We start from the raw sequence: 23,044 nt of genomic DNA on the forward strand, positions 1-23,044 counted from the left end.
CATTTTCATAGTTGGGATACATATTGTTAGAAAGCCCCATTCACTTACTGTGCGATACACAAAGACTCTAAGCAGTTTTCCTCCAATTGTTTCCAGCTCTTGTCCATTGTACAGTTCATTGAGTCCAACTTTCACTTTTATAATGTGATTCTGCAGGATCGTTTTAAGAAGGCGTTGATCCATCCTTAAGGTGTCATCTACAAAGCCATTTAGGTATTAATATATGGTGATTTATATAGTGAATTTTCATTCAAATAAGGTTAACTGTGGAAAGACCTTATTGGTTAACTATTGAAATACTGAATCTTTCTTTGAAATGCTTGACTTAAGGCTTGGACAGATCTGTGTACACAGAAAATTAATTGTGACGTAGTTTCTGCAAATTGCCATTCCTTAAATTCAGACATGAACGTCTGACATAGTCCTGATTAACTATTATAAATAATATGGCAAATGATTTATATGTGGTCTTGTTCCATCTTCTGAATTACTGCTGAAGCTTTTATTACAACTTTTCCTTTCTGCATATACACTTTAAAACCTTTCCAAATTTGCTTGTGTGGTGATGCGTTAACAATCAAATTCTTGGGGGAGGGGCAGGATGCCCATGCGGTCCCTTCTGCAAATATGCAAACATCTATTTTATGGTATATTTTTTATCAGTTTCTTGATACTTTAATGTACTGGAAAATACCAACCTTCTCACATAACCTTTTTGAGAATAAATAAGTTGTGAATCTAATGCAAATAACGCAAAGATTAAGGGAACTGGCAGTTCATTAATATCCTGCTTTTCCCACAATCTCTCTGTGCATATTTTTTATCTTATTTTAGTGACACTATTTCCATTAACAAATGATATCACCAAAGACAAGCTGTGCAGCTTGGCAGTCAAGCTTGTTTTGTCTTTCTGCATGGTATGTATTTGGAAAGGATGAAGTATCTCTATTTCTCTATGGCTGTCTTTCCTTGGGACTCAGCATGAGTACTGGGGCTTATGTGGAAAACTCTCAGGGTATCATATATTCTTGTTTTATTTTTACATTCAGAGATTATCTCTTAAGGCTACTAACCTGAAAAAGCACCATTCAGAGGTGCCAGGAGAGTGTATTGGCCTTCTGGTCTTAGAGAAGACGCCAGTCCTAGCTGTGCCACCAGGTCTGTAAAAGTGGTCTGTTGGGCACCCCCAAGCTCAATGACTTGCTTGGCTGTAAATAAAGGAATAAGAAAAGTTATTTTAACACACAATTTATTCCTTTTCCTGATTTGGATCCTCTGTGCTTTCCATAGCAATACATCTGAGGGAATCTAGGTAAGATTGTAGAAAACATCTTCAGTGTAAGAAGTTTTTCATATACATCACTGACCAGAATCAGGAATTATCACTTCATCAATGAGGTGGATAACGCCATTGCTTGTCACAATATCTTTGCGTTTCACCATCTTCACTCCGTTCACAGTCAGACTTTCACCATCGCAGCCAACTTCAAGTGTGTTTCCTTCCAAGGTTTCATAGACTGCACCACCTGTGATGGCTTCAGAGCACTGAAGGGTATTTAAAATATGGAACTTCACGAGAGCTGCAGAGAAAGAGCAGGAAGTTCATATAAAGGTGTTTGCACACATATATATATATATAAAAAAATATATAAAAAACACGTGTATGTATGAGGTAAATTTTTACATCTACACTATTTTTAATAGTTTACTAGCTTATCTAGCATATTTGCCTAGTTACACTCATAGTTACTTTATTGAAAGTTATTTATATGAGAATTGATACTACAGGCCTGTAAACAACATCTATGGTCAAGAATGTTTTGAACCCCCTATATTATGAAAATGATACCGGCTATGCTGTGATCATAGAATCATAGAATCTTCATGGTTGGAAAGGACCTTTGAGATCATCGAGTCCAACCAAACAACCTACAATCTGCATGTAATCTGCATGTAATTCAGTGACTGCAGGTGATATGCTCCAAATGAACCTCCGAGTACAAAACTGTATAGGCTATGCAAAGTCTGGCTCAGATTTATATTTTTTTATGCATTACTATGTAAGTGAGACTCGGTGTACTATCTTCTGCGGATACCAAAAGAATCAGACAAAAATCCCTGAAAGCAAACTGCAAAAAATAATAAAAAAAACACAACAGAAATGCTGTGTTATTTCAGGATTGCATTTTTAGTCATTGTCTCACGTTTAAGTTAGCCCAGATCCCTCTTTTCACCATCCTCCATTGAGATGCTGCACAGTGATTTAATCAGGCTATGATGAAATGATGGAGAGCTTGTGTAGTGCAGTGGAGCTCATAAATGAGAACAGAAGTGTAGCCTTCCATTTCTTAGCGGTCCGTTACATATGGTGCACATAACAGACTTCCGTTATCATTTAGTTTTATTGTAGTTCTCAGAAGAGTAAGCGTGCTGACCGTTACAGTTTTTCAGAATATATCGTATAAATTCAGTTCAACTTGCAGGGCAGAATTTGCTTTTTACAAGAGCATGTCCTTTTTGTATGAAAAAGCTCTTCATGAGAAAGCTATGAGAGCATCCCGCATTCAAATAGCCCTGCAATTCTAGAGGCAGGAATCTCTATCAGAACTACGCAGCTGAACTACTAGAAACATCAGTGTGCCTATATTTTCACAGTTTCCTTTAAACTGTTTTGGAAACTAAGTTTTCAGTGAATTTGAATTCTTAGGTAATTGGAAAAGTCAGAAACAGAAGAAATAACTCCTCCCATATGTATGAAAGTACAGGTGCTAAATTTCAGAGCTACTAGGATAATGCAGTTTCCACCTCCTGGTCTACTCACCTGTATTTCTCATTTGCAAAAAAATGTTACACACCTTCAGAAGCCACCTTGTCACCCATGATCCTTTCTAAGACTCCCCTTGGAAGTCTTTCAAAAGCTTCATTAGTAGGAGCAAAGAGTGTGTAATGACCAGGCCTTCCAAGAATATCCAAGACATCAGATGTGATGGCAGCAGCCTAGAAAATAAATTTGTTTTTTAATACTAGTTATTTAAAATATTACCAAAATGGATTATCTGTCTAGTTTCACCTACTGCCCACAGGTTCTTTAATTCTAGACTCAAATCAGTGTTATGGAAAGATGAAAAAGTGAATTGAAGAAAAGGAATATAAAATTAATTTTATTGGAAAAATGTGCCTTGATATACCAAGTTACCTCCTTAATTTAGCACACAGTAATCAATAAATTCTGATAGAGGTGACAATGTGGCAGAAATTTTAATTATTATGGCCTGAATTTTTAAGTGAAAAATGTGAACATACAGGTTTTGGCAAGTTAGATCAATAGCAATAGTCTATCAAAGCTAATAATTTGCCCCTGAAATAATAAAAAATGTATTGCAGGTATATGACGAATTTGATAAATTACAAGGAGGAGGTTTTGAATCACAACAGGAGGCTGAGGGGTGACCTCGTTGTCCTCTACAGCTTCCTGAAGAGGGGAAGCGAATAGGGACATGCTGATCTCTACTCCCTGGTATCCAGGGACAGGACACGTGAAAAATTCAAAGCTGTGCCAGGGGAGGTTCAGACATGACATTAGGAAATATTTCTTTACCAAGAGGGTGGTCAAACACTGGCACAGGCTTCCTGGAGAGGTAGTCGATGCCCCAAGCCTGCCAGCATTTAGGAGGCATTTGGACAATGCCCTTAATACCATGCTTTAACTTTTGGTCAGCCCTGAAGCGGTCAGGCAGTTGGACTAGATGATCATTGTAAGTCCCTTCCAAGTGAAATATAATATAATATTCTAATCTCAAGCTTTAAGCCTCTAAGGTTTTAATTCCTAAAATGTTACTCATCTCTGGACATTAAAAAAGTAAAGTTAAACACAATTGATGAAAAATTCTGTGCTTTCTAGTAATGAAGAAGAGGTAAGTAGTTTAAACTAAATAAAACCCAATTCAGTATTTTTCAAAAAAATATAATTTCCCTTTTATTCCTTAAACAAATCTTCTTAACTTGCTTAAAAATATCCTCTGTTCAACCTCACAGTTTGGGTGTTTCCACTATTGGATTAATCCTGAAAGAGAATACTATAACAATATGTGTTTCTTTGATAACTGCAACCTGTCCTCATTACAATCAAAGCCTGAAGAAAAAGAACAATGCAGGAAAAATAATCAAAGATACTGTGAGAATACAAAATGGATTAAAAGGGTAATATGATGGGAGTATAATTTATGAACATATTTTCTAGAAAAAGAACATGTGTAAAATTGAACACATCTGGGCTTGAGTAACGAAGTTGCTCAGCTAAATATGAAATACTGTCAGCTCAACCTAAGACAGAAAGATAATGTGCATATGAAACTGGCTAACTGGAAGATGGGAATAACCATCCTAAAAGAAATGTCATATTAGAGTCTCGGGGCTGATTTTGTTTAATGGTTCCATTAGAACATTTCCTTTTGAAGCAAAAGGCATTAAAGCACTATGAAGCACAGAGGCACGCACAGAGGAATTAGCAGGTGTACGTGCTATAAACAGAGACTTCACCCTTTGAAAAGTTGGAAAGCCAGGCTACAATGCGCTGCAACTGAAAGAAAAATAAGCATGATCCAGCTTGTATCCTGGAAACCAGGAAGTCTTTTTCAACCAGAGTTAAAGTTAACATAAAAGGATCATTTTATCTAGGATTAGGTGAAAATGTCTGCTTCGAGTTCACAAACTCAAGCAGAGGAGATACAAGAAAGAATGCACAGGAAAAAATGACATAGAGAAGGATTCTTTTTCAACGGGAGACTAGAAAGGGTAGGCTTCTTTATTTTTTTTTTTTTAAAGGAATTAAATGATGTGGTTGCCTATAACTGTCATGGACTGGATGTGAGGGATTCAGAGGGTCTTTTCTACCTTTATGCCTCCACATTTAAAATATTTTTTTGTATTTATTGAGGAGATAGAGGAGGGAAAAGGACAACATCCATTTGCAAAACCATGGCATATTATTTTTAAACAAGTGCAGCATAACACTAAGCAGATACATCTTCTAGAAGAAGGAGAAATTAGAAACTTGGACAGAAAAATCCTGCTTCCACTCTGCAAGAAAAATCCTTCCAACATGTATCTACTGGCGTTCTGAAACGTGCTATGAGTCAGGTTATGGAATTTGTTTGGTTTTTTTACCATTTTGTATTGTCTATTTTGAAGTTATTCTTATTTATCGAGCAACAGACATTGTAACATGCTCAGACATTTCATTACCTCAGTGCTTGAAGAGAAGACTCACTTTTTTATGCACAGGGACACATTCTGTCCTATTGATGTGATCTTATTTGATCCACAAAAGAGCAGAAGCAGACTCCTTATGTAAAATATACTTTGCCTTTTTATATAGATAGATTTGCAATATTAGCTGGAGTTCTTCATTTAATTTATTTGTATCTATCTCTGACTGAGCTAACTCTTCTTACTTCCAGGTATCATACAGAAATAGAAAAGAAAGAAGAAAAAACTAAAAGACCAGAGAAACCTTTTTAATTTTGTCCACTTACTCTAAGAGATGAAAGATCATCCTCGACTTCAATGAAATCTTGAATGGTATTTCCAACAGCAGTCAGGACACGATCAATGACATGAACAACACCATTGGTAGCAATCTGGTTGCCATGGATGATCCTGGCACAGTTAACAGTAACAACCTATGTTTGAAAAATCAAGCAGTAGAAGATTAAGCATTAATTTGATTATATGCTTGGAATCTGATTCTTATAGATTGGCAATGTATGTACTATACGTTATGTATTCAGTTTATATTTTAAATTTTAATTAAAACCCATTAAGATTTGAAAGGCTGACTAAGCTTCTGGAAAGCTAGCAGCAGATTTATTCAGGTTACATTGATTTTTATTAATGTTTTATTTCTTAATGCAATTATTCAGATTTGTTTTCCATATGGAGTTAATATGGTGATTGTATTGGATTTTACTGATGTAAACTGTAGTCCAACATAAACATTCTGATGCATTTAAGGCAACAAAGATGAGTGATTTGACTGGCAGATTTCTAGCATTTATAAAAATGAATTTTTTTCCAGCCAAATAATGGATGCCTGTGCCCTACAATCTTAAATGCTTCTACCATGCACTCCAATTCAAATAAAAGATCTGATTTAATATTATTTTGTAAACATATGGAGGTTAATAGTAGATTTTGCTCTCAGATTTATTATGATCATGAATTTTGGCCACAAAAGGCTTTGTCTTTTAGGAAGAAAGTTAATGCTCGTTTGAACTTTGATTTCTAAACAGCAAACAGCACTTGTTTGTTAATTCTTTCTTAGTTATTAGTCTACACAGCAGACAAAATTTGAGAAAATTTATTTATTTTTGTCCGTGGCAACTGACTTGCTAGACATAAAACTTTCTATAACCTATTTTCTTAACTATAGAAGGAAATAAATAAAAGAGTAATCTCTATAAATGAATAATTATATCAGGGGAAAAAAAAAAAAAAAAAAGAACAGACTTACCCCGTTAGGATAATGGTTAATAAGCAATTTCTGGTCATTATACATAGACACCAGAGTCATGCCATTCTTAAGATCTTTTGTCAACATGCGCTTGTTTACCATGTGGTGGTGGAGAGCATTATACAGTTCAATATTTACGTTGTCAACCAAATTCCTGTGAATTTCCTGAAGAAGAAAGGAATTTAATTAATTAGAAGCTTCAAGACATTCTTCCAGTCAGAAAGATGTAAATATTGCTCTACCCTAACATATGCTTGCAATATATTCAGCAATGGATATTTCCTGTTAGGAGACACGATTTTGATACCTATCAATCTGTCTCTACTTAAATGATGCTTTAGTCTAATTTGCTTACAAATGGAAGACAAGAGGTCTTACCACAGACAAGTAATTGGAGAAACTTTTTTCAATACTTATTTAATTAAAAACATTACTAAGAGAAGGACACCTGAATCACTGACAAAGTACAATTATACTCTACATCATACAATTGCTGGAATTCCTATCAGTTTCCTTAAAACTATGCTAGTAACACTTAAAATTTGTCATGCAAGTGCTTAAATAAGAAATACTTAAAGTTGAACTCCTGAAAATAAATTCAGACTCTAGCTTCAGCAATACATGTTAAACATGCAAATTATTTTACTATAACCTGTGTTATATCTAAAATATCAATATTGTTTCTAGTCTCCCATATCATAGACTAGCTGTTGCAGCTAGAACAACATTAGATGAAAGAGAAACACTTCAACACATGCACACTCAGACACACGTACACATGCACTTACTGAATTTAATTGCTCCCAGGCTTCATTGCTTGGTGCAAAGAAAGTGAATGATCCTCGTCCCTCAATCTCCTCTCTCAGCTTTGACATGTCAGAATACTGCTGTGTGGAGGTCGCTCCCACAATACCAAGTGTACCATATACGTGATCAATAGGAGCAACTAAAATAAACATGAGATACGAATACTGTAAACTTTTCAGTCATCCAATTTCTCACAGTCAAATCTATTTTGTTTCTTTTGGTTGAACAATAATATTGCCTTTCTGAAACTGTTTAAATCAATATTAAAATAGTGTGCTTAGATTAAATTCCATCGTAAACATGTTCAAAAACCATCCAAACACATCTGCTTGTTATTTATTTTTTTGGTTTCCTTATTGAAAAATTAGATCAAACAAAACCAAATATTGTAATGTTTACTTTAGAAGACTTGTCTGGTTTTGTGCCAACCCAGCCTGAAATGGGAGGCTATCCATTGAGCACAGGAGAAAATTCCGATAATTACAAAAATTTCAATGGAGTGGGTCTCATTTGTTCATGGTGGACTAGAATTCTTCTTGTGAGGCCTCTTGCTCTTCTTCCAGTGTGTGGTTTGTGCATACATTGATTCATCCAGAGAGTAAGAATGGCCATAGTCTCACAGTTAAAACACTGCTACATGAGAACAGGATTCATCTCTCCTAATTCTGGACATCTGGAAGTGAGGCATCTGCATGTGAGCTATCTGTTCTTGACTCTTTGTGTGGTCATGGAGAGGAGCAGGGGATTCTGGAGTGTGACTTACCTCATCCTAATGTAAACATCTGAAGTGAGATTAACACATCTAAACAAACTAAACTCTTCCTTAAATATGCCTAACTCTATCATTGAATGTAAAATAATTATTTCAGATATAGGGATCTAAAGTTATCAAATATATTCCTTCTCTGATTACTCTTCCCTGGTGTAATTTATTGTATTTATGCAAAACAGAATAGCACAAATAGGAGAAATCAATAATTCCTGTCTTCATTTTCACTTCTTAGTTTATTTAATGCCTGTAATTAGTTTATTTAAAGCTTGTAACACTCATAGCAAATAAGATTCAAGTCTTCTCAGGAAAAGGAATAAACAGAATTTAGATATGTCACACGTCATGTCCTGTTTTTCTGACCTCATTGGTATACTTTAGGTTATTCTGGGGTGTGATGGGAACAGGAATAAAACTTCTTTGGCAGCTTTGGGAACTAAAGGCTCTTATCATTCCTCTCCAATCCAGCAACTGGAAGGAGCTGGGAAATTCCATGCTGGCTGATTTTTAACTTTTGGCTGTATGCAAATGCAGCTGTGTAGTCTCAGGCAGTAATTCTTAAAAAAAGGCAATCACTTCTCAATGTGACCACCTTTGAAAGTCTCCTGTATTTTAATGCTTCTCATATACTGACTCATCCATACGAAAATAAGCTTGTACCTGCAGGACATCCTCTTGTACCATCCATCTTCATATAGCCAGGACAGCACTCATATAAGACAGTTCTGTGGGATATAGACAAAAGCACAATTAAATAACGTAAGAACAAGCATATACTAAATTTAGCTGAGTCTAATTTTTATTTTTTTATTATTAATTTTTCATTGCTAAATACACACTCTCCAGATCTTCATCCTTTTTTTTTTTTTTCATTCAACCTTTTCTGGATAGACCACAAATTGGTTGTATTTTACTAAATGCAAGTCTTTTGAATTTACAGAATCATAGAATCATAGAATCTTCATGGTTGGAAAGGACCTTTGAGATCATCGAGTCCAACCAAACAACCTACAATCTCTGCCACTAGAGCATGCCCTGAAGTGCCAGATCTAGATGTTCCTTAAATACCTCTAGGGATGGTGAATCAACCACCTCCCTGGGCAGGCTCTTCCAGTGCCTGACCACTCTTTCAATAAAGTAATTCTTCCTAATATCTAATCTAAACCTCCCCAGCCACAACTTCAGACCATTTCCTCTGGTCCTGTCATTATTCACCTGGGAGAAGAGGCCAACACCCACCTCTCTCCAACCTCCTTTCAGGTAGTTGTAGAGGGCAATGAGGTCTCCCCTCAGCCTCCTCTTCTCCAAGCTAAACATGTCCAGTTCCTTCAGCCTCTCCTCATATGACCTGGTCTCCAGACCCCTCACCAGCCTGGTAGCTCTCCTCTGGACACGCTCCAGCACTTCAATGTCCCTCTTGTACAGAGGGGCCCAGAACTGAACACAGGACTCGAGGTGAGGCCTCACCAGTGCCGAGTACAGAGGCACGATCACTTCCCTGCTCCTGCTGGCCACGCTATTCCTGATACAAGCCAGAATGCTGTTGGCCGTCTTGGCCACCTGGGCACACTGCTGGCTCATGTTAAGCTGGCCAGCCACCAGCACCCCCAGGTCCTTTTCTGCTGGGCAGCTTTCCAGCCACTCTTCCCCAAGCCTGCAGTGTTGCTTGGGGAATGACTGCCATCATTAAGTTTAAGTGGGATGTGGAACAGAATGGCAGCCGAAGAAAATTAATTTAAGCAGTCTGTTTTGAGAAAATTAGATGGGATTGAAGAAAGGGAAAAATATAGAAAGTGAGGACATTGAGAGAAACTGGTGGCAGCAGTATTATAAAGGAAAAAAATATTAAATTAACTGTACAGAAATTAGAATGACAAAACTAGATGAGGTCACCTATGTATTGGATATAGGAACTGAACAGGTATTTAGGACAAGATCCTGCGGATTATATGGTGATAGAAAGTGGGATGGCAGAGCCTCAGTTTTTCAAGGAAGACTGAAGCAGCTCAGGAATGAAAGAGAGAACTAATTGAGAACAGACATAAAGCAGGTTATAGAGAAGGAAGTCACTAAAGACTTGGACGGATGGATACAGGGGAAAGTTCACAGGTAAACGTAGCGAGGATGAAAACCAGACTACAAGAAATCAAAAACAGAGTAAAAAGAATATGTCATCACAGCATACATAGAATTTAGCAGTATCAGGGACCAGGAACTATTATATAATGATGTCAGTAAAATATCCTTATTCTTGAATAAGTATAAACTATACATAACAGCAAACCAGGGCTAACTGATAATTCTATACTGTAACACACAATTTATCATTGATGGTCTTATAAGATATAATGTCTTCTTAATACGACAGAAATAAAATCTCTACCATAGATATGCTTGACAGATTCTCCCCTCTTACACAAAAGTGCAAATTCACTAAAGTTATCACAGAGTGGATGTTGGTTCCTTGGGAGGGGGAATGACAACAAACTATACAATCTTACCAAAGCCTAAACCATAAACTTTAAGACATTAGACTTCAGATATTACTTTTCAAATTACAAGACACTGTGAATGATGAGGAAAAATTTCCATCATGGTTTTACATAATAGATTTATTTTTATAGGTGTGGCTGATGTTGGCAGTGCTAGAGTTCTGGACAGTAATTCCTTGAATGTTTTTGCTAAGTCTTTACCACTACATTCCAGATTTAATTTGTAGAGTCTTTGGTGGCAGCTGAATACACTTCTCCCATTTTTCATAAACTAAAGCTGACAAAACATTAACCACAAACACATTAAAATGAACAGCTTATTCAAATGAAAAGTTGGACTTAAGACCTTCAACACCCAAATTACTTGAAGATATTTGTCCTGATTTCAGCTGAGATAGAGTTAATTTTCTTTCTAGTGGTTGCTCTGTTTTCAGATTTGGTATGAAAGGAATGTCAATAACGCATATTGGTTTAGTTGTTGCTAAGTGATGTTTATACTTGTCAAGGACTCTTCAGCTTCCCATAGAAGCTGAGAGGGAGCATAGACGGAACAACAGAATAGCCAATGGAATTTTCCATATCATAGATTTCATGCTCAGTATATAAATGGGGGTTGGCCGGAGGAAAGGAGTCTGTGATCTCTGCTCAGGTTGGGCTAGGCAACCAATGACTTGTGTCTTGTATATTTTTTTACCATTAATATTTTTATTTTCCTTTTCTGTTATTGTTCTTTTAAACCGTCTTTAACTCAACCCATAAGTTGTTTGTTTTTTTTTCCCTTTCCCCTCCTTTTCTCCCTCTTCTCTCTACCATTCTGGGTGGGTGGGAAAGGGTGAGTGAGTGAGAGGCTGCATGATCCTAGTTGCTGGCTGGGGTAAAACCACAAGAAGATTAAAAAATGAAAGTAGACTGGAAGAACTATTACATTACAAAGAATCTTTTTAAAAATTAAGGATTATAAATCTGTAATTGACAGCAATCTGAAAGAGCTGGTGAAGATTAAAGAATTTTTTTTTTTTTAAAAAAAACAGTCTTTAATTTCTCTGTGCTATGAAAATATTTTGCCTCCATTCCCTTATATACATATACACACATGACATATTCACCCTTCTGCCATGTGCATCTTTTCAACTGAGAAGCCATGTATTGAAAGTATTTGTACAGTTCTTTTTAATATATCTCTTTCTTTAAAGCAATTCACTGAATGGCCATTTCTTGGGAATGCAAGAACAGCATACACTTTAGGCTACAGATTTTCTAACTAATAAGGAAATTAACTCTATACTCTTCCTCCTTGTTGGATCCCTGCCAGAATCTAATAAAAAAATATGATTAAAGAAAACTGTGTAGGAGAATAAAGAGTCAGAATGTTCTCCCAACTGTGCGAACTGCTTTGTCATGAGAAAATATTTTTTCCTTCCATGGAACAGAAAATATCTCCCCCTCACCCCATGAATAGCTATGAAAGATTGCAGTCTTAATTATCTTTTGGAAAAAGGAAAGAGGAAGCTGAGTTATAAGCATAGAATAAGAGGGCAAGATTAGTCTTCTTACCATATCCAACAATGACACACTTAATGAAAGGCAGAAAATTGGCTGAAGAACATAGTTAAGAATGAAAATGTTTCTTCAGCCAAGCATTACAAGATCAGTGCCTTTTTAACCATGCAATTTGTTATGCACAGTCCAGGCTTTTTTTCAGTCATCAAGGGTTACTGTAAGTTCCTATTTACAGTATTTGTGTTCCCCTACAGTTGACTGCAGTCAGAAAGTCCATGTATCAGCTGTGCTCAAAATGTAGTGAGAAAGATGGAATGGGAGAAAAGGAGTCTGTATGGAGGATCCCACCATAAGGTTAGAACCAGATAAAACTCATTGCAAGATGCGGTCCTCAGCACCACTCATGTATAGACACAGTACACAGGGGAAGTACCATCTCACACCATAAGTTATCCTCATCCGTGTCTCCATACTAGTTCAATATAAAACGGTGCCCAAGCAAAGAAAGCAGTTACTCAGATAACAAACAATGCTGCGTTCTTGAGTTTTGGAAGTTTTGGAGTTTTTGGTGCTTTTTATTTATTTCGGGATGGTGTTTCTTTGTTTGGCTGGTTGTTGGGTATTTTTAGCACAAAGCATTTTTAGCACTGACCTCATCCAAAGGAGTATATTCCAAAGGAAAAAGGGGAAGAGAAAGACTACCTTACGTCCTTGTTATTCTTGGCTAACAGAGCCAGTTTTCAGTTTATTCAGATCAGCTCTGTGACTCATCTGTTTCTACTCCTTGCTGGCATGGAGATAAAATACTGCAGAGAAACAGTGGAAAGACTTCTGGTCCAACAGACTTTGATATTAGCAAATCTTTCAGTTGCGTTCCAATTGGAAATTTACAGCAGTGGGTAGGAAGTATAAGTAATAAAAGCATTCTTAAATTAACATTAGGAGGACTATTTAATATGGAGATATTAACTTGAGAAGAGCCATTGTCCTTTGGATTAGCATTCCTATAACAGCAACCTCTTTAGTCATGTCTGCATTTCTGTTTTGAGTACACAGAGTATAAACCTCCTATTAACAGCTAAGACTAAGTTATAACTGATGCGTTATTACAGCCAGAAAAAAAAATAACCCTCAGGAGTTCTATGACTTAACTTACTCTCATACACACTGTTTTCCCCCTCTAGGCTTGCTCTGTGAGTGATTATACAACGGCAGGAGTGTTAAAAGAGGAGGAAGAAGGTAGGGGACAGCTTTGTGTAGACTCTCATGCCCAGATCTACCCAGCCCCACTGCTCAATGTATTCCTTTGGTTGGCTGTAGTAGGCTTCTTGCTTAGGGCCTTACACAGGCTCTGTAAAATGTTTTACAGCTTAAATTCCTCTAAATTCTAGTCAGTGAAGAGAACTAAGTCACCACCTGACTATAGTTCAATGAGTCCAAACTGCCTACTGCTCCAAGCTATTTTTCCTGACACATGAAGGTATCCATCACTGCTTAACTTGTTTTACTTCTGGAGCTCAGCAAAGTTATGAATTCCCTGTCAGATTTGTGCTGAGAGCAGATTTTCTGTCATGGGAAGACACAACATCTATCTAGGAATAAAACCACAGAAGTAGGTTGTTTTCCAAAACTGACTTTGAGAATATCCAAGTTTCAGTCTAAGCAATTTTCAGGAAATACCCTTCTTCCCAACGTGTCTGCAGTGGAATAAGATGTAGTGCCAAGGAAGTCAGTGGTATGGCAGACTTTACTCAAAAGGTGAAGTATTTTGGATGAGTTGCAGCACGTCCACTGAAGGAAAAGGGAAGTCAGTATTATAATGCCACCTGGAGGAGAAGGAAAAATTCTGATAAAAACTACAAACCTATCGGTCCTGAAAAAAATGAAAGTAGATGTGGGGCAAATGACCACACACGGTCTAATTTGGATGGAAATTGGCCATTATTACCATCATCAAATGCATACAAATCTCCAATTTGTATGAAAAAATAAATTCTAACCTGTCTGGATTTGCTTATTAAAACAAAGACAAAATCAAAATGGGAGAGACTGGTTAGGATTTCAGACAGTCAATTATGTTCCAAAGATACTTCTAGGGATTTAGAATAATCAGATTGCTTGTCTGGGTAGGTTGTTAATTATTATGTGCTCTATGTCCACTCTAACTTATTGCTGTTACTTTCTTCTGCCTCCTTAACTAAGTAATTAGTAACCAATAAAGTTTACAATAGCAGAAAGCTTAGGGTGACAGCTTGGCCCATGAAAATCAAGTCTTTTCCTCGGCTCTGGTGGGGCCATAGTATCATTCTTCGTGTCTAGACTGACTTTATAGAGTTCAGACTTCAAAGCCATGGCACTGCTTGAAAGGCAAGACTATGCTGGAATCAGTGTCTTACTGTATCGGAAGTATAACTCAGCTACATTAATTTATTGTATACTGTCAGAGCACTGGAAACATTTTCTCAGGAAGAAAACTTCCTCCTACTACATCTTCCCCCAGTCTTTTTCCTAGGGATACTTTCCAACACTGTGTTATGACATGTAGCATCTTTCAGGAATCTCAAAGAATGCAAAGCCTCTAACACCCAACAGGAGCAGGAGAAACCACAACACAAGCCCATTTCATGTCCTTGCCTGACTACTATCTGATTTACATTTCTGATTTTAACAGTGGAAAAAATCATTACTGGAGGCATTTTTCTCACATAAATAATCATTTGGGAGTATTAATCAGTTTTACATTAGTAAGTAGAAGGACCATGCTCAAGAAGAACTATGAATATAATTGTTTGTCATCCAGGACAGCTGAACGAGCCAACAAAAGGTAAAGCTGGCTTTGAATAAAAATGAAAAAAATAAATAGGAAAGGATACTTTTGTGATTATGAAAGTGTCATATATGTAGATGCACTGAAAAGAGCAGGAGACACTGTAGCCACATGAGTACTTCTAGTGATGCATTCACACCCTGCATAATTTTTTGTGTCCCCCCATTCCCCAGCACAAACCCATATTGTGTCTGCATCTAATTCTGTGTCAACATAGAATTCTTTGACTTTCTGTAAAGAACCATCCAATGAATTTCATACAAGTTTACAAAATCTTATAGTTGCAGTTTTAACCTGAAAGTATTCTCTTTGTAAAATGTCACTTGGATTCAATGTGAGCTATATTTAATTGTTTAAAGTCAAATATATATATTATTTTTTGTCTGCATTTATCAGTGTTTCTATATCTGGAAACACTTTTTTAAACCTGAAAAATGGACTGGAAAATGTGGATCCTATTTACTCATGACTTGAGAATCAAGAGAATAAAAATACAACTAAATGCAAGTTATCAATTCTTGTTCAAGCTCTCCTAGTTATTTAGTGAATTATTGTTAATCAGAAAAACATCTTCAAGAGAATTTAGATCTTGTTTACAGAGGAAGTCATCCTCAACTGGCTTAAGTTGCTAACACTGTGGATATTTTTCTTCCATATTAACCTCTGTTAAAGAAGCCTTTGGCACAGAAACAAAAAAACTCTATTCCACATTAAATTAACATCTCAAACAGCGGTTGATGTTCATTAGGGAAGTTCTAAATGCAAATCTTACTTTAAATGGAGTTAAGTTCCTCATACATATAATTTGCACCATGTATCAATACAACTTAACATCTTTATGTCTTAGGGCATACAATCTCTCAGCGATTATTCAGATTGTGTACCATAATATTACTTGGGCATTTGGAAGAGTTTTATAGGCTTTCACTAAGAAACTCCTAATACCCTAAGACAGAAGGCTTCTTCTTCTTCTTCTTCTACCCTTCCAACCGAAGGCTGGACTCCCTGTTCACTCGAGCCTTTCTGAAAATGTCACCCCAGACCTACTTGGACCTTGTAACAGAGTAGTGGGAAAATAAAAATAATGATTTCCTGTGACAACGGCTGAGAAATTTATCCAAGTAATTGCGTAACAGCAAAAGAAAATGTGGTACATGAGAAAAACATTAGTTTGTTGTATTAGGTAAACAATGTCAATTTCTGCTAAATTACTTAATTCTTAGTGAAACAAGTTGGGCAGACCAAGTTCAGGACTGGGGTTTTTGTACGTGTTTACCCTCTGAAGCTGCTCTATGGCTGACGACACAGTAGTGTCTTTGACATTCTGTCACAAAGAAGGCAATGACTTGCATTCTGAGAAGTGGTGACAATTGAAATACTCAAGATTCCAAAAGCAAGCCAAACTCACACAGATTTCATCTGTATCCACAACCATATTTTGATTTATTTTTTTTCGTTGTGGAGAGGTGTGGCCTGAGCACACAGCTCTGCTGGGTACTGCTGAGCTCTTTTCACAACCAGCCCATTAGGTCCCCCTGTGGTTTTGAGTAGGTCATTTAATCTCACATGTCTTTGTGTTTAAAATAGAGCTATGAATACTTAACTCAGAGAATTATTGCTGAAACTAATACTTTGAAGCCTCTTAAACTTAAAAAAAAAAAAACCACTATATACTATGCTGTCATTTTCACCACTCCTTTTGTGATTATTTTTGGCAACAATTGTTGGATCAGTTATCCAGGTGGTTTTAGAGGCAGCTAAAGAGAAGCTGTACCCTTGTAAACTCATTAACTGAATTCCTCCTGCGTCTGAATTTGAAACAAGCAGTTAGTTTGTCTCTGAAAAAAGGAGAGGTTTTTAATCGTGCATTATATTATCTCAATGCGTGGGGAACAGTTTTGAAGCAGAGCATACTCACGCTTTCTTTCCACAGATGGCTCCCTGGTACCAGTTTCTGCAGGTGCTGAAGTATTTCTTTTTTGTTCCCATGACTTGCTGAAGGGCACAGACATTTGGGCTATGGGTGGGAACGAGAAACATTTTAAAAAGAACTTTCTGTACATCTTTGCACAAGTTTTATACAAAATAGGGACAAATACCATTTCTCTTGAGCAAAAGAAATGAACACCTGGCTTCAGTTCCCAGGGCAGGTGTGTTTTCAAGCCACTACAGTGCAAGCTCCTGGGACTGCCCAGCTGGGTTCCTTGCAAACCCACCCTCCCAGCAGGGATGGAAGAGTCCCCTCCGTTCTGGTTTACCCTGTCTCTGATGGGCAGCGATCGCCAGCTGTGCCTAGTCAAGCCTCAATATGCCTTACATTTCTCCCTTCCCCCTGCGAAGTGAATTAATTACCAGCCACCAGGGACCGAGCTGTGAATACCATCAGGCTCTTTTCGTTAAAAGTTTTTGTCTTGTACACATCTGTGCAGCTGAAGGTCATGGGGAGATGGGAAAGAAAAGTGCCTTGTTCTTTATGTAGAAGGAAACCCTGTCTTCTGTAAGTCAGTCAGCTATTTTGATTACCAACCGTTTGGAGTACCGCAGGCACCTAAGTAAACATTCTGGGAATTACTGGGGACCAAAGGGTAAACTGGCATGTAAATAAAAGGAGTCACCGATTTCAAATGAGGAATGCTTTTTCCTTAGCATGGTAGTGTACAGAAGAGGAATTTCTTAAGGGCAAATTTCATGGAGCAAAGGCGTTTTGTCACTTACTTTTATACTTCTACAACTGAAAAAAAGCCATCAGTTCAAAAGTTAGAACATATATTTTACATCAGTGGTAAACCAGTGAACTTTTTTATTTTAAAAGCTTGATATGCATGTGTAGCAGGCAGAGGGAATTCAACAAAGAAAGACAGGATGGTAAAAAATTCTTGTTCACAGAACGTTTCTTACTTAAGAAGACTGAAGGAAAATATGTTCAGACACATGTGTCTCCCTGGCACCAGCTGTTCAAATTATTTCCATGTCTCTAAGCAGCCTGGCTTGTAAGCATTGTCTTTTGGGTACCCTGCCGAGCAGCCTGCCGCATTACTCTAGTAGGAACAGAAGTTTTACAAAGGGCTCCCAGTATGTATTCCCAGAAAGCATTTAAATAGACTTCATGATTTTCATTAGGATTGAATTAAGAGAGAAAATACAGTGGGATAGGTGTCAACTCTATTCAAACCTTGGAAAACATATATTAAACATATCTGACAACTCATTACATTAATTGTGAACTGTAATTAACTTCAGTGATTGTAAAATGCATATATTTTATCTGTTAAGAAGTGGTGATTTTACATTTTTCCACATTTTATGAAATTTAACAGTATTCTGTCTTCTTTTGAAACTCCCCAGAAAGCTTTTTATGTAGGAACAAATTCTTGTAAAATTAATTTAGAAAGTTCTCCTTGAATGATAGTACAAATTCATAGTGAAAAACAACATTTAAATTAAAGTGAGAAGAAAGGGGAGAATAAAGATTAAGAAGTTCCCTTTTACAATAAAAATAAAACCCAGTTACTTACCCTTGGTCGCGTGCCCTTATTCGACTATGAGTTAAAATCTTGTCATAGTGAGCAGAAGCAGCTGCTTGTTCAAAAGCAGACAACAAAAAAGTGGAAAAGGTGAATAAGAAAAAGATCTTCATCTTTAGTCCTCTGTTGCTTCTGGCAAGTCTAGAAGAGAGAACTGGCAAAGGGTCTGGAGAGCTGACAACTTATATACATGTTGGAAGGTGGTGGGAGGGAACCGCAGGATCAACCTGAAACTTTGTACCACCCTCCTTAGAACAGCTGCTTTTGCTGCCAGCTTCAGTAATCTAAATTAGTACCATACATTAACCATATAAACCAGTTTTTTTCATCCCCGATTGACTAATTTCTTCCTTATTACAGAAGGCTTAGCATTTTATTCTGCTGACACAACAGCACAGAAAGTTTGGGAAGTTTAGACTTTGACTTATGATTTGGTATTTATAGCACTGAGGCATCCAGAGCTCGTAATCATTGCGTGTAGTTTTATTCAGACCCAGAGGAAGATGTTGTCTGTTCCCATAAGAACTGCACTGCTTTCCTTTGTTTTCCATGTCCTCACAGTTATCAGCTATGAGCTGTTTAACTAGCAAAGTTGATGAAAGCTCTAAACAATACTGTTGTCAGTAATCTGGAATAGCAGTTTTGTCCTGAGAAAAAAAAAAGCTGTATTAACACACATTCTGATTATGAAGTAGTTACACAACCAAATGCAGTATTAGCTTAAATATTCATTTTAATTCTCATAATAACAGTTGCTATTACAGAATGCTTTTATTCAGAGCTTTACGTAATCATATAAATATCACTAACTGAAAATTTAAATATGTACCTTTTTATACTTATTAGTCAGTTCTTGGGACCCTTTTGTGAAGTAAATGGAAACCATAATTCCAAGCTGTAACTGAGGGAACTGAGGCAGAAGGGTGGTGACAGGCTCAAGCCGTCAAGCCGCCAGTGAAGTGACAGTCTTAAGGCTCCAGGGACAGTTGCTGTTTCAGCTGCAATCCAGGAATCCGCAATTTTTATGTCAAGGAAAAAAATCTGCCATTTATATGGAAGTGTTTGCATATGAATACCATGTCAAGGTCTAATCTATAGATCGTTTCAGATCTTTATGAAAGTGGGTCACAATGGCAGTACTTTGCTGTAGTTTCTTTCTCCAAACCAGAGCTACTAGTGAGGCGAATAACTGGACATGGATGCAGTATTGGACTGACACACCTGGGAACAACCTCTCATCGAACAGACAGAAGTGGGGCAAAGAGCAGTGGGCAGACACAATGACTATTTCCTAATAAGCAAAGGTTCTAACTAGGCATAGGTATATAGACATTTTATGATTAAGGTCATGTCTTACATAACCATAGCACTTCATGGTTTCTAAGGTTAAGAGCAGGGACATCTGGTTAAATGGTAGGTGAACTTCTTTTCTACTGCCACCTGTACTCCTTCTACCTGCAAATGACTCAGGATAGCTCATGGAAGTGTCAGCATCTCTAGACTCGCTGTGTGTGAGCTCAGTAAAATTCCATGACTGAAACCATCACTGTCAGATCAGCTGATGGAGGTGACAGGTCAACTCTGTGATATAATATTACAAGTTTTAAGGAGAATGTCACTGCTGCGCTCCTTCCATTCCTCTCAGAGCTTTTTATCTCTTTTCGGTCTTTGCAGTAAGAAATACAGTGAGAAATACCACCTCTTAAATGTCTAGCTATGACATTTCAAGCTGCTAATTGGCCTCAGTTGATTGCTGTTTGCAGTTCTCAATCTACAGATGAAAAATTCAGAAGATACTCTGTTAAAGTAACTTGACAAACTTCAGAAAGTCCCAGAACTGTCCCAGTAACCTGTCTTCTCAGGAGTGACTCCCTCCAGAGCCTGTCAACTCTCAGCATAGCTCACGTTCTTCTCTTCCAGACTTACCATGTAGCATCAAAAATTGAGGAGAAATTAATGCTGCTGCATGCACTGAGCTCCTGTTGTTTACAGAGCTGTCCACCAGTCAAAGAAGGATCAATCTGAGCCGGGTAAGTGGTTTTATTTCCAGATTTTTCTGGCTTTCTGGTCAGTGACACAATCTCAAATTGCAGAGACCCCCTGCACAGAGTACAGTAGGCTATAATCCTTGAACTGGTAGTTGTTATTAATAATACCTTGCTCTTTGTTTCCACTTGTCTTTGATTGTGATAGGAGCTGGACATAATGGGAACAAATAGTGAGGCCAAGAACATTCAGCTTCCCACATCCATACATTAATTTTATAAAAAAAAAACTCCCCTTTCCATTTCAGAGGTATAGAAGAAAAGATCTGAAGGATTGTTATATGCCCAACTTAATATCAAACATGGTGGCAGAGGTATCAAGGCATTACAGAAAGTGGTGATGAAGAAACATGCAAATATAAAGTCATATTAATTAATGAAATTAAAGGATAACCAACATTGAACCTTATAGCAACCCTGGTGACAACATTATATTTAATGAGGCAAGTGTTAGTAAAAAATAGTCAATGCTGACATAAAGTTCACTGAAATAAAATAGCACAAGGAAAAAAAAATAATGATCATAAGCCTGAATTTTTGAAAAGTCTCTAAATCCCTGTATCAGTTGTTCTGGTGAGTGCTGTAAAAATGCACAGGTCCTAAAATGGATAAAGCTCATCTTTAACTGGAAATTACTTCTTTGAAAATTAACTAAATGGAAATTGCACAAACTTAGAATTTAAAAATTTCTGGTAAAAAAAAAAAAAAACAAACCCAAAAAACCAACAAAAAACCAGCAAAAAGCATTAGGAAGAAAACCCAGTCCAACTACATGAATCCTATTCCTCATTTATGTTTAAGTTAGCTTGGATATAAAAAGTAAATAATGAAGCTAGGCTCTGTTTTGCCTGGGATATAACAGTGTGCTGAACAGCACACCAGAGTAATAATTTTCTAATTTTCCAGCTACGATACCGTTCTGGTTAACCAACACTTAATTCACTTGTGCTCACTACTACTTCATTTACTTAAATTTTTTCTTTATTAAGCTAGGTGTCTATGTCACCTTAGTTTTTTTCTTTCTTTGACTAAATACTTTATGCAATATTATACTTCCTAAGGGATATGATGTTGAAAATCTAGTTATAAAATGCTTTAAAACACCTCATGGATGTGAATTATTATTGCAGTAATAGGGCTTTTTACTATCCAGAGCAGAAGCAGCAAATCCAAAGAAATACCTGGAAGAAGTATAGACCAAGTGCTGACTTTCATCTTCCACGAAATGTAAATAGTGTCAAGAAGGAAAGTCTAAGGTATTTGGTAGTCTGAATTGTTTCTTGTATTTCTCTAGAGACCTCTAGTGGAGAGAACTCTGTAAAAGTCTTCACAAAGCTGAGTTAAGTGTTTACACTAAGAATTTATTGTATGATAAAGCAATTTGTTTTACTATTCCAAAAGAGGTTTACTTTAATTATATGATGCAAGAATCCTTGCATTCAAATATTTAGGTGTTTGAATAAGTGCTTTTACATCAAACTGAAGCATCGATCTATTAGTCATTTGTGGCTAATTCTACTGACGATGTGTAGAAATTTAGCAAATAAGAAAAGGTTTTTCAAATACTCCCTTCCCAGTTAAAATGTGCAGATGTTTCAGGTCATTTACAAAGTGTTTCATGTGTTATACACATTCTGCTTCTTTATTTTATAACTACTTTATGTGTTTACTTTTTGTTGTGTGAATGTGTCTGTGCTCAGTGGAAAGCGCAAATGGGCAAGAGTTTTAAGATGAAAAGAGAGGATCCATCTATCCTGCAGCTGTTGCTTGAACTCATAGGCTTCCTTGGAACCTTGATTCAGCAAATTTGGGATTTTTGTCATGAACTTAGATCAGCAATTTGCATCTGGAGTAACTTTCAGTATCTCTTCTTAAAAACGAGTTTGTTTTTAGTAATGCCATTGATATGTATTGGAAGAACCCAAGCAACCCATTGTCCTTTTGGACAAACTAAGAGGTTGATGGTAACGTGTATATGAAATTTAGTGTTTGTAAGTGCAAGATGACACACCTTAGAAATAAAGGGTTTAGTTGTAAAAGAGTTCTGTGCCAGTCCCGTCTGGGGTACGTGGCTTCTCTGCATTTCTGCCTTACAGGAGCATTGAAAGGGAGCTGCAGTCTGGGAAAAAGTATTTAACCCCTGGTGGTTTACAGCAGCACCGCTTAGGAACTCCATCAATTAAAGCATGAAAAAGCTATGTAAAAAGTCTGTTTCCTTGACAGTATCTAGCAGAGAACCACTGTGGGTAAAGATATAATACATAATCAGTTTCATGCAGTAAGAATTTGTACCTTCTGGAGATTTAGATCAGACACTTAAAAAAAAACAACTGCAGGGCGCGGTAAGCCTGGCTACCAAGACAAACTACCGAGGGAAGGCAGTTCCCCTGCTGTAGTGAAGGACCCAGCAATGCTTAGGTTTGATGCAGCCTGGTTTCCACATAAACTCATATAATTTTCAGGGGTTTTAAATATCAGATAGAGGGAAGAGGGCTTGATGTTTACACGGATACACAGAAGCCCAGAGCTATAAATACCTAATAATATAATATAATTATAATAGTAATAG

The 23,044-nt window shown here is 37.0% G+C and overlaps 1 protein-coding gene across 11 annotated transcripts in view; it reads right to left on the reverse strand.

Moving 5' to 3' along the window:
• Window positions 1-18,838, reverse strand: part of POSTN (periostin) — a 39,270-nt gene extending 20,432 nt beyond the window's left edge. For 6 of the 11 annotated variants that reach the window (XM_054183823.1, XM_054183813.1, XM_054183797.1 and 3 more), the window contains exons 1-10: window positions 18,422-18,838; window positions 16,825-16,923; window positions 8,748-8,812; window positions 7,300-7,457; window positions 6,512-6,676; window positions 5,535-5,681; window positions 2,856-2,997; window positions 1,368-1,580; window positions 1,074-1,208; window positions 49-197 (exon numbers count right to left, since the gene is read on the reverse strand). In XM_054183823.1, coding sequence (XP_054039798.1) covers window positions 49-197; window positions 1,074-1,208; window positions 1,368-1,580; window positions 2,856-2,997; window positions 5,535-5,681; window positions 6,512-6,676; window positions 7,300-7,457; window positions 8,748-8,812; window positions 16,825-16,923; window positions 18,422-18,543 — 1,395 coding nt within the window. In that variant the 5' untranslated portion in view covers window positions 18,544-18,838. The remainder of the gene's footprint in view (window positions 1-48; window positions 198-1,073; window positions 1,209-1,367; window positions 1,581-2,855; window positions 2,998-5,534; window positions 5,682-6,511; window positions 6,677-7,299; window positions 7,458-8,747; window positions 8,813-16,824; window positions 16,924-18,421) is intronic. The other 5 variants (XM_054183847.1, XM_054183831.1, XM_054183805.1 and 2 more) reach the window with 3 other exon arrangements.
• Window positions 18,839-23,044: the final 4,206 nt, after the last annotated feature.

Source organism: Rissa tridactyla, chromosome 1 (assembly GCF_028500815.1).
Source record: "Rissa tridactyla isolate bRisTri1 chromosome 1, bRisTri1.patW.cur.20221130, whole genome shotgun sequence".
In the NCBI taxonomy this organism is placed as follows: Eukaryota; Metazoa; Chordata; class Aves; order Charadriiformes; family Laridae; genus Rissa; species Rissa tridactyla.